At 49.2% G+C, this 19,126-nt stretch overlaps 1 protein-coding gene across 7 annotated transcripts in view; it reads left to right on the top strand.

Moving 5' to 3' along the window:
• The window catches only part of DAB2IP (DAB2 interacting protein), a 323,093-nt gene extending 304,309 nt beyond the window's left edge, over positions 1-18,784 (top strand). For 5 of the 7 annotated variants that reach the window (XM_074973725.1, XM_074973724.1, XM_074973721.1 and 2 more), the window contains 3 exons: positions 5,798-6,000; positions 9,433-9,520; positions 13,566-15,260. In XM_074973725.1, coding sequence (XP_074829826.1) covers positions 5,798-6,000; positions 9,433-9,520; positions 13,566-13,733 — 459 coding nt within the window. In that variant the 3' untranslated portion in view covers positions 13,734-15,260. The other 2 variants (XR_012642104.1, XM_074973722.1) reach the window with 2 other exon arrangements.
• Positions 18,785-19,126: the final 342 nt, after the last annotated feature.

Consider the following 19,126-nt stretch of genomic DNA (forward strand, 5'->3'; position numbering starts at 1 on the left):
TGGGGATCCTGCTCAGGCTTCACGAACTGGGTTGTCCCTCTTCTCAGGGCAAGAGAGGAACAGAGGGGACAGGAGCGAGTATGAGAAGCTAGAGCACCAGGGCACAGCAGAGCCAGCATAAGCAATGCATGTCAGTGCCCCTGCTCCCCCACTGCAGAGAACAGGGCTTACCAAGTGAACTAAAGAACTGAACGAAATGAACAAGGCAGGACGTAGCAGGCAGCTCTCCTGGCTTGCTCAGGGGAGGTGGGGCAAGATGAGCTCCAGCATTCAGGCTTACAAAAGCCATTAGCACATTCCAAGGAGAGGGGCCAGGTTCTGATCCCAGTTACAGGAGTGTTAGGCTGGCGTGACTCCATTGGCTGGAATGAGGTTGCTGCAGGTTGAGGCCATGTAACCAAGCCCAGAGACCAGTCACTCTCCAAGAACGTCTCAAAGGCTGTGTCTTGTGCTCGGGGGGTGATGCCCAGCTCGAGTGGGCGTACATCGAGCTAGCGCGCTGACAGGAGTAGTGTAGCCACAGTAGCACGGGCGGCGGCAAGTGGCAGCGCAGGCGAGCTGTCCTGAGCGCAGATCTGCCGGGTACCCACGGGGGGGTATTCAGAGCGACGAGCCCCTGCCGCCACTCGCTGCTGCCTCTCCTACCACCGCTACGCTATGGTTGGTGGCACGCTAGCTCGGGGAGACCGAGCCCGGGAATGTCCACGCGCGCTGGGACTCGCACCTCCGGCGCCCAGGGCGGGTGCAGCCTCTAGCTGCTGTGTGAAATCTGAGCACCCCACGCCAGGGAGTAGCTCCGCATTAGAGTTGCACAAAATACGTTCAGCAAATAGTAAATTCACCACAAAATGCGTTTTTTCCAGGCACTGAAGCTATTGGTGAATTTCAGGTGAGATGTCAGAAATATCCAAAAACAAAATCAAGTGTCAAAATGTTTTGCCTTGACGTTTTCTAAACGAACTCTCTGGAGGTTTCATTTCAAAACTGTTGTAAGCAGCGTTGGTGGAGGCATGTTGGTCCCAGGATATTAGAGAGACAAGATAGGTGAATCTCTTTTATCAGACCAACTTCTGTTGGTGAGAGAGAAGCTTTGGAGCTTCACAGAGCTCTGCTTCAGATCAAGAAGAGGAAGAGCTCTGTGTAAGCTTGAATGTTTCTTCCCCCTCCCTCCCCGAAGTTGGTCCAATAAAAGATATTCCCTCCCCCACCTTGTCTCTCTCTCATTTCGCAACAATCTTCTCCAAATGAAACATTGAGTTGAATCGTCATTCGAAACATTTTGTGTGACTCGAATGAAAATTTGGGTTGTGGACTTTTTTTTTTGTTTCGGCAAGAAAAACCACCCAAAAAGATTCAGTTTTGGTTTGAAATGAACCAGATTTTTTCAGCTTTTTCCATTCGGCCACTAAGTCCATTATTTGCTCAGCACTACTCGGCCCTCGCTGTCGGAAGAGTGATGGATTGGCTGGGTTCCCCAGCTCCCAGCCCAGTCTGAGGAGGAGACCAGCGTGCCTGCTGAGCGAGTGGAGCTAGAAATCAAGATTTTACAGTCAGAGTTTGCGGAAGATACTGCAACTCAAACCAGATCACTAGGGGAAGGTTTCATCAGGCACTAGGGAAAAGCAAAGAGCTTATGTCATATCTGACCAGGATTACATCACTTTTGTCTGGGACGGGTTAGCCCGTTGGTGACACCAGCAGCTTCATGCCCAGCACAACAAGACCAGTCAGAGTGCAAATCACATACACTGGGGAAGGGGGGGGATCTTTTTCTTTTTAATTTGCAAGAAGCTCTCCCAGCAGCCAGACACTTTGGTAGTAGAGCTCACAAATGCTAATTCTTCCTCCCATTAGCCATTCATTATCACCTGAAACTTGGAGCGCTAGTCCTCCGTGTATTATTCTGAGGGACAGGGATGTTTCTAGTTTTGTAACACTGACTTTCTCTGTCTAATTTCTCTGGTGCTGCAGCATTCTCTGGGCTGTCATCTGTTAAACTTGAGTGACATGCCAAAGCCTTCGTCGGGCAGGGACTGAGACGCACAAGGAGAAATCTCCCACCTTTCAAATAAAAGAAAAAAAGTCCCTGGGTAGTTTTTAAGAGTTTACCCCAGTTTATTAGTGGATTTTCCCCCATTTTGGCATTTTTATAACATGAAAAGAAATGGGCGGAGGAAAGCATCTGGTGTGGGGAAAGGTCAGCCAGCTAGCCGCCTTCATTTTTAGGCTATAAAAATCTCGACTGCTAAATGAGAGTAGAGTAGAATCCTTGTAATTAGCACAGAGTCCAGCAGGGGTCTCAAAAGTGGTCACCAGTGAAACCGGTGCTCACTGGGGTGTAGCATGGAGCACGGGAGATCAGTATGGCTGGTGTAGTTGCTGCAAGAGAGCTGGGCAGCAGAGTAACGTGAGTGAGGAACCAGGCCTTGGAAGGCTTATGCTCTAATTTACACCTGCAAACTACTCTGACAAGGCAGAAGGTACCCCAGTTAGCAGACTCCGTGTGCCACTTCCCCAGTGGTAGTCACTAAACTCCTTCTCACCAAACCGACTCTGTGGCAACCTTGGCTCATCTTTTAACAGATGGCCTCTCAAGTGAATTCCACTCTCTGCAGCTTCTGGCACTGGCTTTCTGCCCTGCCAGAGAGATCTCCACCATGTTTTCACCCACAGGCTGAGGGAGGGACAGGATGCTGCAGGATCTCCCCCAGCATGTACCCCGCCTGGGTAGAGACAGACCACATCAGGATTACGAGGTCTGACAGTATTTCAATAAATCCTGCTCCCTGCCAAAATATCAAAACGCAAACCCCACCAGAGCCTGGTGTCTCATTCCCATGCAGCATCCTTTGTTACTTTGTTGTCATATCAGTCACTGGCATTAAAGTTCTTCATTAGCATAATCTCTCTCCCCATTACTGTAAGACTTGAATGGTAACCAACAATGAGACAAGTGTTCTAGAGACAGGAGCGACTCCCACGCTCTCCTGAGGCTTCTCCTGCTATCCCTGGAGCTTCCTTACGCTGCTCCTATTTTAAGTGTAGGGTAGGTATTGAATCTCTCTGTGTTTGAGTGACTCCACTCTGTGCACTGTCTGGGCGTTGGTGTCTCCCCCGCTTCACCAGGTGGTATGCGTGAACCATGTTGTCTCAGGGACTCTGTAAAAACCTGATTAAAGGAAAACCACAGTGATTTGTCACAGCTGTCTTCTGCCATAGCCGAAGGATCTACTAGGGCTTTCCCATCTCTGCCTGCCATCATTCGAATACTTCAGCTGCTCACAAAAGTATTCAGCCTCATGAATTCCTAGCTGTGTGGGTCGCGGTTGTAGTCGCTTCTCAGCCAATGGAAATGACTGTAGCAATTTGCCATCAGTGGAGATGCACTGATTGACACAGCTAGAATCTGGCCCTTGCCATCTCCAATCAGTGAATGGGGCTCGCGTCTCCCACTCCGAGAGAGCTGCCATTCTACTAACGGTCCCCAGAAGGAGGCCCTGTGTGAGGGTGTACATTGGAACACAAATGCAGCCTGCCGTTTGAATGCTTAGCAGAGGCAGGAGACTTGCAGAGCTATTGTCGAGTACCTTCTGTTCATTTAGGTTTTAAAACAAAAGGTTACATAAACAGCTATGTAGCCACTATTTACTAAATCAATATCAAAAGCAACCAGAGCCCTCTTCATTTATTATAACCAGTAATATACTCGATAAGTTGCCTTAGCTCAGATTTGAAAGTCTTCTGCATTTAGTCAGGTATTTACAATGTCTCAAACTCCTTTAACAGCTCATCAAAATGGCAGGTTCCTGTTTGCTTATTAATCGTTGGTAATTTGTTAGAACGAGGGCTCTTTTAAGCAATTGAGAAAAGTCACTCCTTCCGAAGTAAAAATCTCTTCTCTATTGCACATTTGTACACTGGAGTTTTCCTTTGTCTAAGTAAGTTGTACCGAATGCTGAGCTACCACAGCTCAATACAATGTTACTGAGTAAAAAAAATCCCCCATGTTTTGAACTTGTTCATTCGTTTTCTGTGAGTCTGCCACTATTTACTTTTATTTTACCAAAAACTTTCCAGTTTTGTTTTTTTTTTTTACATGAAAAGCACAGTAGGTGGAGTCTTGGCTTCATGCACTAACTCCTCTCCCATTGAGCCCTGGGTTGAAATTCTGACCCTGTGGGTTAAGCAAAAGTCAGTTTTCTGCACTGATCATCTAAAACTGCACTGGTGTACAACTGACGGTCTCCGATCAGTCATGCCCAGTGCGAGCCCTTGCTCTGAGCTCAATCCAACTCCCACTGACTTCAGTGGGAGTTGGCTCTAAGCCATGTGTTTGGCTTCAAAAGCACCAGCTTCCTAGGGAAAATGCACATTAATAAAAGCTTGGCCATAGACAATGGGGCATCCGTGCCCTGTGGGGGCATCTGATGGTTGTTTATTAGAGCAAATCCCATAGGAGTGTTTGGGCCCAATTAGAGTAACTCCCGTGGTATGTGACCAAATGTGGTTATCATTTGCTGGCTGCGTGATGGCCCATGTGCACTGAGCTTGATGGCCACAGCGGACAGGTATCAGCCTCACAAGACCTACCCCGCCAGCAGCTGGCAACGGGGGCAGTCTCCATGGAGGATGATTGAATTGGCTGCAGAGAGGTGCTTTGATGGAGGCCAGTGTGATGAATCTTGCATTGGCGCTGCCTGTGCTGAGACCGTCAGTCTCCAGGGTGGCCAGACCAGCATCTTTCATTGCAATGCTTCGACGCGTCCTTTAAAAAAGCAAATAACCATTCAGCATCGAAAGTGCTACTCGCTGAGCTCACGTGATCAGCGTGGTCTCCGCTGTTCTCGGTCACCCTGGGGTCCAGCTGTGTTTAATGGTGATGCCCGCCATAGCTTCAGCTCCACGTAGCCCCCCGGGGCTGGGTTCGCTCCTTTTGAAAAGGTCTCCAAGCTGGGTGCATCTGTGCAGAAAACCCAGCTGGGTAACAAAATGTAACACATTCCGGAACTAAGCACATCCCACCAAAACCCAGCCCAGCCCCTGCTCCTGTAGCGTGGCCTGGATTTAGTGGGATCGGTGCCGGATTCATGCTGGGTTTGGCCCTAGGCTTGGAAGAGTGGCTCCTTGATGAGCATTTTCACTGTCCTTTGACTACACGTGCTGTGAGCTCCAAGGCTGTAGCTGCCCCAGTGCCCAGTCAGGCAGGGATCGCTATGAATGAGCTGTTGCTTGGCCTGCAAGGCTTTCACTTCCAGACAGTCAGGTCTCAAATGTTGTCCCTAAACTCAGGCCGTATGAACCCATAGGAAGGCAGCTTTTCCTAGAATGCCAACTGACTGGATTCAGATGCAAGCGTGTGCAGAATTCACAGTGTCACCCCTTGATTTACACAGACCTGACGAGCAGATGCCTGAAGCCAGAACCCCACCAGTGCTGCCTCACCTGGCTGTGTCTAACCCTGCACTGCTGTTCAGCTTGAGCAGCTGCCCGCATACATTTGCCAGTCAGTTGAGCTAACTTGCATCCTCATTTTAAGTTCCAAACTATGCTAACCAACCATTCTCTGCACCTGCTAGTGACCTGTCATCCCAGCAGAAGGGCAGCCCCACTCCTCGTGCAGTCTGGAGGAGAAGATGGAAGAGGAGAAGGTTTTGAGCAGCTATTCAGGGTTGCTCCTATGCGGGTTTGCAGCTAGTCTAATGCGAGGAGACGGTCATGGCTGGGTTACTGGAGAGTCTTGGTGAGGGAAAAGCCCTAGCAATAAAAATGCCTTGTGCTTTCTCCTTAAATGCTGCAGTACCAGCAGGACCTGGTGGTGCTGCAGGACAAGCTCCGCATCTCCAACAAGAAGCTGGAGGAGTATGAAAACAGGTTCAAATGCCAGGAGGAGACAACCCAGAAACTGATGCTGGAGTACCAGGCCAGGCTGGAGGAGAGCGAGGAGCGGCTCCGCAGACAGCAGGAAGATAAAGAGATCCAGATGAAGGGGATCATCAGCAGGTATGGTGGGGGGCGGAGAGAGAGAGCAAAACCCCAACATCTAAATGATTGTAGCAAGGAGGTAGCTGCATGTAGACAACTGGGAGCTTTAGCTCCCTTCCACCCCCCAAAAATAATTAGGGATTGTGTTAATAAAGGAAACAATGAGTCTGGAACAGAAGCTGGTTTATGTCATTGTTAATAAAATGGATACATTTAGTTGTGATAGAAACTACACATTAAAGCAATGGGCAGCCACTAGTACCTCATTGTGTTTTAACTCTAGCCCCACCCCGCATTAGCTGTAAGCAAGCAGGATGCTGTAGCTCAGTTGAAGGGGAGCAGCAAGCTTTCCTGGAACCCATGAGGGCCAGTTTAACTCTTCTGAGGTAGCGAAATGAAGGCAGGTCATTGTGTGGGTGTCTCAAATGAAATCTTACAAACAAGGTTCATCACAAGTCTTCAGCACAGCGCTCTACCTCTTAAGCAAGGAATAACCTTCTGTTAGCTGGTTGCAACAGTAGGTTGTTATCCTCTATTGATGAGCCTTTAGAGGAAGGCCTACCACATAGTGAATATGTTCAATCTGTGTGAACAGTCAAGATTATAGGGGTGGGGGATTGTAAGAGTAGAGCGTAATTACTGTTTGTAGCAACTAGGAGCCCTTGTGATGGAGCAGAACTCCATTGTGCTAGGTGCTGCACAGGCACACAACAACACGACAGTCCCTGCTAAACGTTCTTTGCCGTAATTCCTCTCCTGGCACTGGTGTGCAGTACACTATGGGCCACTGTCCGCTGCCCTCTGTCGCCCTAGTCGTAGCGGGAGTGTGGCGTCTCTAGCTGTAGATTGCAGAGTGCTTTAGGATGGACAGTGCTGTCTAACACTATTTGTTACACTCTCAAAATGGCCACATCCGAGCCTGGCAACAGGATATCCTGGAAATGGTGCCCTGAAACCTCTCGTCATATAGTCCCATCTCACGTGCAGGAGTGGTGCAGTGCCCAAGGCCTTTAAGGTCCAAAGATGAACAACTGGCCCTGTGCCCAGTAGTGAAGGGTGTGAATCCGGGATGGATCCAGCCACCTGGAAATTTGTGCCTTCTTTTAGACTGGAAATAAGACGTACATTTTTAATGGTGAAGTAATTGCCTGTTGGAACAAGTCTGCCGGGGTCATGGTGGGTTCTCCATCGGTGACACTCTAAATCAGGATTGGCTGGTTTTCTAATAGATCTGCTCTAGGAAGTATTGGGGGATGTTCTATGGCCTGTGTCTGACGAGGTGATCACAATGGTCACTTCTGGCCTTAGAATCTATGGATCCAGGAAACCTTCAAATTCAGAGCGGGTTGTGGGTCTACAGGCTAAATCTGGAACCAGGTGTGAAATTTCCAGCTAGCTCCTCTCTCAGTAATGGGCTGAATCAAAACTCTCTAAGCTTCCAGGGGCTTGGGCTATCTGAATGTAGCTCCTGGTGCAGGGCTGTAAAAGTATTTTGGTATTTACATAGCACTGTCAGCTCTGAAGCACTTCAGACACTGGGCCAGATTAACCCTTAGCATAACCCGTGGGCATCAGTGGCGTTACACTGTTGTATGCAAAATACACAGTCACCAAAGCACTACATTTTCAATCAATCTGTGTTTCTTGGGCTGAGAGGGAAAGTAGTTCTGAACTCAGCACTGACCCCAAGCTACAAGAGAATCAAACTTCTTCTGAGGTGCAGGCAAGTCTGGGCAACTTTTAGCTTTTCACTGTTTTTCATTTCCTGGGATCTAGCTGGAAATGGAGGGGCCCTCACCCGCTCCCATGTGCTTTCCAACTTCAGGTTTGCAAACATCAGCTATTTCACTCCAACGACCCTCTGCCCCTTTGGAGGGGCACCTGTCTCTTTTAAAGCTCGGAGTGACGGAATCCATAGATTTGCTTGGTTCATGGAATGGTAGAATTCAGAGATGGTTGAGACCTCTGAACCCAGCCCAGCTCTCTGGGCTCAGGGTAGGATTTTCCCTTTCAGTATATTATTTTGTCCTGTTTTCTATACCCAAAGCAATGGGGCTTCTGCCTCTCCCCTTGGGAGATTGTCTCCAGCAGACATCTCTCACTGTCAGGAAGGTCTGAGTGTTCCTCTCCATGTCATTACTCCGAGCTGGCATCCCAAGTAACCCTCTGCCTCTATGGTGTTTACATACATATAGGCTGTTATGGCCCAATGTCATCGTCTTTAGCCAAGCTAGACCCGTTCCTTTCTTTTAAGCTGCTCTCCTAAATCAGCTGCTCTAAAGCTCCCTCCCTTCCCACCTCATCCTTTGCTTGCTCATGTCTAGAGTAGTTTAACAGTCAGACAGCAAACAGCAGGGTTTTGAACGATTGGAGCAGAGAGTTTTGGTTGGTTTGTTTTTTAACCAACAAGCCTCTCAGGGCCAGCCATTTTCCACAGCCCCACCCCTATTCTGATCTTAACTGCAGAAATTCCACGTTCCCTGAAAGTGGGCTGCTGTGTGTGCGAATGCCGGCAATGTCATGTGAAAAAACCGGTTTTTGTGCTCCCTGAAGGCAGGGGATACGATGTGAGAGCTTCCCATTGGTTTGGCCTGCTGTTTCACCCCTCGCTCTGAGCTTTCGAGATGTAAATCAACCCTTTGCCTCCTCTGCTGTCAAGGAGTAAGGGAAGAAATAATCTGTATCATTCATCCCAGGAGACTGATTTAAAAGTCTACTAGACTAATGGCGTGGTGGCTGGAGGTGACAGAGCCGGTATAGATCCTAGCACGTGTAATTAACGGACTCCTGCACCTGGATGCTCTCTACAGAGGGGCACTGCCTTTCAGGGTGTTGGATCCCACAAACAGGTGATCAGAGCAATCTCACCCCCCTCTTAGGGCAGCCTCCTAGGTCACCAGAGAGCTGTGCAGGGCTGACCCACTCTGCAAGTTGAAGAACTGAAATGAGCATGAAAGGGATGAAGGACGAGCAGGGGAACTAGCACTGCACTTTGACTAGTGCTGGCCTGGCGGGCTCCATGGCTTTCTAACAGGGTGCCTGATGCCTTTGTGCTTCAGGCCAGCACTCACAGCGAACCTGCAATGGCCAGGGGTAAGCCAGAGTCATTCCCAGCTGCTGGCTGGGTGCTGGGCATTGGTGGATCTGAGCATAGTTTCTAATAGACAGGTGTCCCTATCACAAAACCCACCACGCAGCCAGCAGTCTCAGCAAGAGCAGCCAAGGAGCTGGAATGGGCCAGTCTGTCCTTCCAGGCAGGGCCAGGGCAGGCTGGCAGCGGGAGGGACGAGGTTACCGCTGCTGCCCATGCTCTACTTGTTCTGGGCACAGAGAGGTGATTTTGGTCTCCCAGGCGAGCTCCTTGCAGCAGCAGAATGTACTGTTTAATAACAGCAGCTAGACTCTCTGCTTCTCAGAAGCTAAATGTTTGCTTCTGGGTTCTCTTGCCAGATTGATGTCGGTCGAGGAGGAATTAAAGAAAGATCATGCAGAAATGCAGGCGGCAGTGGATTCCAAACAGAAGATTATTGATGCCCAGGTCAGTACCCTTTTAATGTCAGGATGTACAGCAGCCCTGGGGGAACGAGCCCCACTGATGTGCAGATCCCATTGTTACTGTCCCAGAGGGCATAGCGAGCATTGCACTAAACCGATGACAATCCAGACCACAGGTGAGGTTGTAGCCTGTTGTTATTACTATCATGATGTTTGCACGGCTACAGCACCATCCATCTGAGGGGCTCAGACCTTTGTCTCCCTGGCAGAAGACAGTGAGGGTATGGGGAGGCTGAAATGGAGCTGGGGGATTCTAGGACCCTCTCAACTTCAGTGTAGACTTAGAAGGGGCTGATTTAAACCCAAAACAAGAGGAGTCCGAGTTAATGGTGGAAGCCTGTCTCTTTCTAGCCTCCCTTGGGTGCAGCAGTTACGCTGCACGAACAGGATAACATCACCACCTGCTGCTCAGATGCTTCTATATCCCATGCCCACTGGTAACTGCAGGGAGATCTCTAGGGGAGACATTACCATGACAGGCTTATAAGTCACTCCTTCCCTTTATGTACCAGGAAACTCTCCGATGTTTGTGCTTACTGGCCATTGGGTGTTGCAGGATGGAGAGAGGTGTTCTGGAAAGCCACCACAGAGGGGAAGGGAAGATGGAGGAAAAGGGAAGCAAGCAGGTGTAGGTCAGAAAGTCACCTACCATGCACTAGTGATGAAGGCGGAGGACATCAGGGCTTTCCCCATGAAATGCCAGGAGCAATATAAAAAAGTACCATCCAAAGAACATGTACCCTCGAGTAGGGTAGCATAGCCTGTTCCTTCTCAGGGCTGCACGCCCCATTGAATGACTAAGAGCCCTGATAAAGAGTTCAGGGCATGAGCAGGTACCCACCTGTAGGAAGATGGTACAAACTATTCCAACATTGCTCACAGCTCCCCTTTCCATTGAGCAGCTGGGTGGCAGGAGATGCACAGAAAGAGCCTTCTCCTCCTTCTCTAGGCATTTGGCATAAAGGCAGCTGTTTCCATTAGCAGGTCATGTGTAGGACCCAGCTGCTCTCTCCTGCCTGGGACAGCAGAGAGACTCCTCTTGTCGCTGTTGGAAATCTGCCTCAGCTGAGGTTTTACCTGACAAACGATCAACCTCCCGCCCAACAGTTGCAAAGGCTCCCATTAGCCGATAAGGAGAGAATTCCAGGGTTGGCTTCCATTTGTTCAGGCACAAATATTTGAAGCTAGTTTCCTAGCTAACTGTAGCACCCACAACTCAGCTCATTAAATAGACATGGCCACAATTAGCAACGGGTGCAAAGGTGGGGGCAAAGGTCTGTGGGTGTGAAACAATGCCTGAGAGAGGCGCTGTGGATGCTGACATTCTGCTCCAGTTTGAACACAGGAAAAGAAGATCAGTGTCTTGGCCACCGTCTGCAGCCAGGTCCCACTATTCTAGACTACATACTTAATGACCCTGTTTATCATGGCCTGAGTCACCATTCTTGAATAATGATTTACTGGGTAGCAAATGGGAAAGGAGCAAGGAGAACGTGGCGAAAAGGAATCGGTTTATCTTTACAGTCATTTGTTCAGCGCTAGTAAATCAGTACATCCACCTCTCTAGTGTTCAAGCTGAGCCTAGGAGAGAGAGGGGAGTCCGTTAACAGACACCTATTGACAGCGTGCCTTCCGTAGCCTGCAAATTGTGCTTGACTCTCGGCCTCGCCTTGGCCCTCACGCACTACCTGTTTCTCCTCCTTTCAGAGCTAGCCTCCAGCGCTGCCTGGCAAGCTTTTTTAACTGGATTTTAGGAACGTTCCCTGGGGCACAGGTAGAGTTCAGAGGAGGCACCTGATCCCGTCCACTAAGGAGCATTGCTTGCTTCAGAATCTCACACAGCCAGGCCAGGCACCAACCATTCCCCCCATCGTCCAGACACGGCCACCTAAGAACCCCGCTGATCAACCAGCATAAGAGGCTCCCTCCTTGCTGGGCAGGGGCCTGAACAGGTCCCAGGAAAGCAGAACTGAACAGAAAGTTACTACTTTCTCCCTTGTGAAATTTCACCCGTTCAGGTGGGTTCACCACCAAACTTCACACTTTTGTCCTTCCTCATTGCTGCTGCCCACAGAGCTCCGGGCAGAAAAATAGATATCAGCATGGTCTCAACTCTGCCAAAATGCCCTTTGATCCTCTAACTTTTCGTGCACAACTCAGACAGATCCATGGCCCATACACTGCTATGGATCAGGCTGAAGGTGACGGCTCACTCGTTTCTTGACATCGGTGAGGCTTTAAATATGAGTGAGAGCAGTGGTTACAACACAGGCCTGCCATAGTTATCCGTGTCCAGCTCTGTTGGGCAGTGCTTTAAAGATTCTAGCCCCCTAAGCAGACACAGCCCATTTGCTGGAGTTTCCTTTTGGACTCTTTTCCTACATGGATATGCTACCATTGGAGCAATGAGTGGAAACAAAGTTTTACTTTGATTTTCTAGTTTAAATTGGCCAAATCCTGATCTCCATGAGCACTACTCCTGAGCAAAGACTGCACGCAGCCTCCCATTGTGAGGTGCACGTCCCAGAGAGTGAGCACAATTCAGTGTCGACAAGGTCTGCTTGCTCTTCTAAAGGAACTAGTGCTGGATCTGCTCTGAGTTGGAGCATTAAAGACGGAATTGCACACACTCCTCAGCCTAGCACCTACACCCTAAATCCAAAGTATTACAGCCCACAGGTGACTAGACTGCGACAGGCCACAGGCTGACAATAGGCACTGGTGGCCCTCCGTCCCTCCTGAGGCCCCAGCCATGGCAGGGAAATGATGAAGTGAGAGATGCCCAGTGACCTGCACCCACGCGCTGCAGAGGAAGGCAAAAAGCCCCAAGGTCCCTGCCAGTCTAACCCGGGGGGGATTCCTTCCCCACCCCCACACATGGGGATCGGTGAGATCCTGAGCGTGTGAGCAAGAACCAGCCGGCCAAGCGCCTGGAAGAGAGAATGCTCAGGGCTGCCTCCGAGCCCTGGTGCTCCCTGCTCAGTGTCTCATCGTCGGCCGTGGCCAGCCCCGATGCTTCAGAGGAAGAAAAAAACCCCAAACCCAGAACACCCTGGAGGTCCCTTCCGGACCCTGCCGCTGCAACCCTAGAGCATGAGCGTCACCTTCCCATTTGTAACCAGTTTCTGTGCCTCTGGGTTCCACCCCACCCTAAGATTAGCCTCAGTGCTAGAATCGCGTGCGGGGAAGAACGGTATTCAAAGCCGTGTACACACAAACCGTCACCAGTCCAGCCTCTGAGCATCCCTCAGGTAAGTATTTCTATCCCCAGGCTGCAGCTGGGGGAACTGACGACGGAGGGAGGGCTAAGTGACTTACCCAAGTTCACAGAGGGAGATGGTGTCAGAACCAGATGGCAGCACAGGACTGCTTGGCACCCATCCTTGTCGTCATAACGCTGGACTCTGCCCCCTCTGTATTCAGCGCGAAATGGGACCCGGCCATCGCAGCTCTCCGGGCAGGCTGCGAGGCGTTTGAACGATCAACATCCATTAAAACAAAATCAATTAAACATGGATATGAATAACCATTGAAGGAGAGAATTGGGTTTTAGAACATGAACCTTATCCTCATTCTAACTGCTGCTGGGTGGGAGGAAAAAAACCGCGTGAGGCACATGCCTGTATAATTGGGAGAATAATAGAAGCCATTTTATCTCTGTTTTGTTCAGGGTCAATTAGAACATGATGAAATGACTTTAGCTCTGATTCCACTAGCCTGAAAGCCTGACATGTTGGAGTTTGTGTGAGCCGAGCTGTTATCTGCAGAGAGGCTGGCCCAGGGAGGGCAGGGCTGGCAGTGGTATCTGTTAACATTGTCTTTTCGGACAGAGATTTCCCAATACCCCTGGCTCTGAACTGGTACCGTTTACTCAAATTGTCCAACCCCCAACAACTGCAAGCTCCTGTAGAACAGGACCTGCATCCAAATCCTCCCTGGGTTTGCTAAACCAAAGCTGACCCTGCCTTTGCACACCTGTTTCCACAGGCACGCTCACTGAAAGTGCCCCACTTTCTGTTTGGTTGCAGGAGAAACGCATTGCTTCACTGGATGCGGCCAACGCACGGTTAATGAGTGCCCTTACTCAGCTGAAAGAGAGGTACAGCATGCAGACACGTAACGGGATCTCCCCCACAAACCCAACTAAATTACAGATTACAGAGAACGGAGAATTCAGAAACAGCAGCAATTGTTAACCCGCGGAGGGAGCTGCTGCAGGAGAGGAGGCCTGGCCTGAAAGACTGCGCAGCAGCAGGGGTGAGCCGTGCTTCAGAGAATGGCTGCTGTCTTTCCCCCCTGCTCCCCAAGGAACCAGCTCCTTACGGCAGACGGCACACTTGACTGCTCCTTGGTGGGAGACGCCAATGCCAGCAAGTTGAGGGGACCAAAAGACCGAGTTGTGTGAAATGTGTGGCAAAAGGAGAGCTCCGTATACGGGGGGGATTGCTGTCACTGGTGGATTTAAGTCAGTGTTTAATGTTTAACCTTTTCCTTCTCCAATTGCCCCAAGGACACACCTCACACTCCTCCTGGCCCATAATAATGGCCTTGGCGTGCCAGTAAGCAAAATAAAGGGGTCTGGGAAAGCCTGCGCCAGGCCCACTCAGGCTAGTTAAAGTGTGTTCAGTGGTGGGTTCCTGCGGGTAAACGCTCAGTGGAGGAGGAGAATGTATCGGTCTGAAACCCACTTAGTCTAATTCCAGCCCTGGTCAGGAAATGCTCTGCCATGGCACTTAGTTTGCTCGGTGGGTCATTCTGTGTAGCTTCAGGTCGGGGTAGCCGCAGCACATCGCTCCTGTGCACCGCTTGGAGTATGCTCCATGCACTGGTCCCTGCACAAGCACCTTTCCCCCGGTGTTGTGCAGTAGGAGAGATTTCCTGGGCCACTGTCAGTTTGACGCTCACCCAAGGAAACTGGTGTTCGAATGAAATCCGAGTGACTCAGGAGAGCAGGGTCTGAAGAGCAAGGACAAAGCTTGCTATGTGTGCGGGGTGGGAGCCAAAGGAATGCTGGCACAGATAGACAACAGGGCAGGTCACCTGGGAGGGGAGTAAATAGCACTTTAGCAAGAATTGCTGGGCTAAGCAGTGTCACCTCTGTAGGAGTCCGGCGCCCGGGAGAGTCCCTGCATATTACACCTACGATGGCACCTTGCAGCAAGAGAACAGCTCTCTGTATTTGCTTTACTTTTTGCCAACCTGCTGGTCAGACGCCAAGCCAGTGCAGCTGGTGCAGGCTTGCGTCCAAGGCAGTGGGACTGTTGTACGCCAGCAGAGAAGGGGAGCTGGTGTTCTAGGGATGGTGTCTGTATTTCTAGGTGCAGCTTCTTCTTGGCAATCTAAGGAGGGGAGGGAGGGGCACGTTATCTTGTCACCAATCTAACACAATGAAAAGTTCCACGTGAGTAGTATCCCACTAAACTTCCTGCTATTGAACCCAGCAAATATCACATCCACTCAGCTCACCCAGGCGCTTACCGGTTGGGTTGCGAAGTGTGAGTTACTAGCCAAAAATCACGCCGAAAAATGTCTTGAAGCCCCATCACGATTCAGGGAGTGGAATCAGTTTTACACCAGCATTTGTTTAGGATGTGGCTGCTTGCTCGGAAAAGGAAGGGTTATTTGTGCGGGGGGGATGCTATATGCAAAGGTGTGTGCTAAACATTCAGGAAAAAGAAAAACCCTGAAGAAGCATGAAGATTGGTAATTGTATTTCTTTTCTTTCACAGTATGCATTAGAAAAAAATACAGCCCATTTTCTGGAATACTGCCCTCTTTAAATTGGGAATGAGCACTGCACGGAAATTAACAGCCTCGAAGAATGTAAAACATGGTCATAAGGGAATAACCAACAAGAACAGCAGCAGCCACCGAAATTCCCATGGTCAGGAGGCACTGTGCAGACATAAGCCAGGATTAGACTTTCCTAACTGCTGAAACAAGTAGATTCGGCACATTCAGACGTGTGTTGCTCAGCGGAGGGGCCATCTCCTTAGAGGGGGATTATGCCACTGACCTGCTGCCAGTGCAGGTTTTTTTTTTTTTTTTAAAGTTAGTCCTTCTTGATTCCCAGTCTCAGAACAGGTCATTAATATGGAGACCCAGAGAGATGGTTTCTCTGAGACATGGATGCCACTGTACAGTGTATAGGACATCTGCCTATTCCGCCCATTAGGAGCACATACTTGCTGTATGCTTATCCTAGTTTGCCCAGTGCAATGTTTAAATGTACACTCAGAAGGGACTAGGATATTGAATTGTGCTAGGCTTAGGTCCCAACTCCACAATATCTAGTCTGTGCTAGCAGGACACTGTTTGCATTTCTCTGTTGTCCTGCCACCGCAAATCCTAAAAAGATTCACTGTGGAGGGGATTATTTTAAAGTTAAAGCTGCTTTTTTCTAAAAGCTTCTCTTCCACCGAAGCCCCAGCCCAGGTCACATAGGGCTGCAACTTCTGCAGCTCCGGATCTTGGATGGTTGATGGGCTGTCTGCGCTCGAAGCTCTCCACACGCAAGGAATGCCGTCCCATCTCTTGATTTAAATTCACAGTGTGGCGTGAACGTAAGACCAAAACGAGGAGCTCCTCAGAGCCAAGTGACCATTGAATATTGGAGAATTAGCACAAGTGGCTTTGAAGAAGCTCACAAAACTGACAGCCCCTGGAGAAAGACCCAGACAGGTTAGGCGTATACAGGGTACTATGAACAATTTGGTACATACGCTTACACCCGCCTTTGTCTCAGTGTCAAATACCTTTAAAGAACCCTGCAAAAAAAGACTCTTTTTAAACAGCTGGTGCCCGGAGATGTACTTTTAGCTCTGGATATTTTTTTAGGGTCTGAAATATTCCTCCTATGAAAGATGGCAGCTGTTTCACATAGAATGCTAGGAAGGGGTGGTGGATGGATGCCCTAGCAGGGACTGATTTCCATTCTTACACGGAAACTTCAGGGAATTGTTTTTGGATGCAAATTCAGTGCTTGCCCTAAGAACTGGCAGGGGGATCCCCGAAACAATTGTCTATTTAGTACTGAAGCTACGTACCATGCATCTTAACCTACTCCTCAGCCCTGAGCCAATCCATTGCTCCCAAAACTTTTTAGGGACTACATTACAAACTCTTGGTTAACACCAACATCTCAGTTAAAGCATGCACGGTGTGCTGCTGGTGTAGCAGAAAAACCTAAACCCTTCCACAGGGAGTTATTTAAAAACTAACATTTCCGGATCTGACACCTTCTGATCTGTAGTTTTCTGAGCCAGTATGAAAAGGAACTCAGTCCCAGAAGAAATCTCTTCTTTGTAGAGATGTCCCCTAAACTTCAAAACGTGGGATCCAGATCTGGACGTTTGGTTCAGGCCCATCTCTTAGTGTGTTACTTCAGTTTGTGGTTTTGTTATTTATGACCTGCACACCAGTGTGGGGGGTGTGAGTGCAATTCCTGTCCTCAAGCCTGGTGTTTCGCATAGCAATACCAGAGACAATTTGCAGAGGTGCTCCCAGCAACAGAGAGTAAAACAACCACTCTACTGACCATCATGCGACCTGCTGTTTTCGTTCTCGTGCTTTCTGCGACAAGAGCCTATTCTAGTGCAAAAACTGTAACTGTGTAAACAAAACAAACATTCACAGATTTTTATCTTAATGCAAGTCTTACAATTTTTTGTATATGTTCTTGGTGTTTTGACTGTAATGTACCTATTCACCTAACAGTTGTATATAGTAATTTACTTCTGGTGCTGCTTATTTGGTCAGGAGTTGAGTGTCTCTACCGCTGGTTTGTTTGGGGTTTTTTTGTTTTGGTTTAAACAGAGGTGGGCTCAAGTAAGCAAATTCAGATCTGGGTTCAGATTTCAGCTGCCCCTTGGGGGCTGGGATGGATCCAGGGTTTTGATTTGGGGTGATGGAGAGAAAACGTGCGAGGCGTTGGGGTGTGAAATATCCCATGGTTGCTGCACGCTATAAGTCTAATACAGTGGGGGTTGTGCTTTAAGTTCAGAGCCAGAAGCTCCAGGGAGACTTCCTACCAACTACAACAGTTTAGTAACCAACTGCTTCCCCCCTCCCCCCCAATCTATTAAGCAGAAATGCCCTCCACCCAAACAGGTTCTTGGAAGTCTGCACTCTGTCCCTTCAGCATTGTGGTTTTTGCTTGTCCCTGTTAGAGCATTCCTGGAATTGTGAGCAGTGTCTTGGCTCCCCGCTTTAGGACAGCTGTGTAACGTACTGCCAGATGCAGGACACACCGAGTTATGCTGGAATCCATAGACTGGAGGTTTCCCCAGGCACGCTGTAGGGATTTGCTGGACCTGGGTGACAATAGCTGTGCTTCATCAGTTCCACCAAGCTCATTACCCTCCCCTGAGAGAGCACCAAGCAAATGTACAGCGGGGGACAACCCTGCACTGATCTCCAGGGCCTGGCCTCTCCCCAGATCATCTCTGGGTCTCTTCCATCCCTGTTCTGGCATGCTGCAGCCCTGCCCCAAAAGGGGCTGTATTCAGGGTGAGCTGGGACTCCAACTCCGCCTTTCTAGTCCTGGCCTCTAAAGTGAGTGCGGCTGCTGCTGTTCCCTAGTTCCCAAGCGATTCCTTGAACTGCCCCAGAAGGGAGACCGTTCACTTCTAGCCAGATACTATGTCTGCGCGAATGGCCCCCCACCTGACGGGTCAGCTAGGGGCCCCCTTGTGTGACTGCTGGGCAGAGAAGCGTTGTCATTTTCTGTTCTTGGAGGAGGAGTATCTAATTTGGGCCAGAGAGGAACCTGTTCGTCTGCTGAGCAGAGGCTTTCCAGCCCATGGACAGTCCACAACAATCCTCAAATGCTGGCGCTTTGGAGCAGGGTTTTGGTTTCGCTACTTGACTTTCACGGGTAACGTGAGGTGTGACATTGCTGTAAATTTTATGTGGTTCTGCATCAACTATCGGTACCCAAAGTGCAGTCTCCATGGTCCCATATTCCTTTATCATCCATCACTGTGTCTTAAGATATACCTCTCTCTGTATATCTGCTTAGGCTGATACTTGTTCCTGATGAGCAGTCGCTATGTTTTATATCCTCTTATGACGAAAAAAAACAAACAAAAAACCTTTTTTGTAAGTATGTTTAAAAACAAAGCGAAGTGGAAGTGTTTGCTGAAACTCCTTCAGCCTCTTTTAAACTATGTAATAATGTACAGAGAAAGTTGTTGGTGTTCAAAGAGATGATGTGGACGTGCAATTTCTGTACATTTGCAATTAGAAATATTAAAGATTTATTTAGCTATTTTATGTAAGGTCTCCCGTAGCTTTAATCAGTCAGATCCTACCCTGTTTGGCCCTGGGTGGCAACCTGACCTGGCTTCTGCTGTGTGAGTCATTCGTCTTCTATGGGAGTAAATACTCCAACACAACTAGAGGTCTCTTCAAGACCTCCTGCTTAGTGGGAGGGAGGATGTTCCTAGATAGAAACAAAAAGATCTCAGGGAAGCAGAAGGGGAGATGCTGGAAACCACCATATTAGGGTCAAGGTCTCAAGGCGGAGGATTGGCAGAAGCCTGATCTCCGGTGAAACTTAGAACAGCACCAAGGCATCAGAGAACATTCA

The sequence above is a fragment of the Natator depressus genome, chromosome 16, assembly GCF_965152275.1.
Source record: "Natator depressus isolate rNatDep1 chromosome 16, rNatDep2.hap1, whole genome shotgun sequence".
Taxonomy (NCBI): Eukaryota; Metazoa; Chordata; order Testudines; family Cheloniidae; genus Natator; species Natator depressus.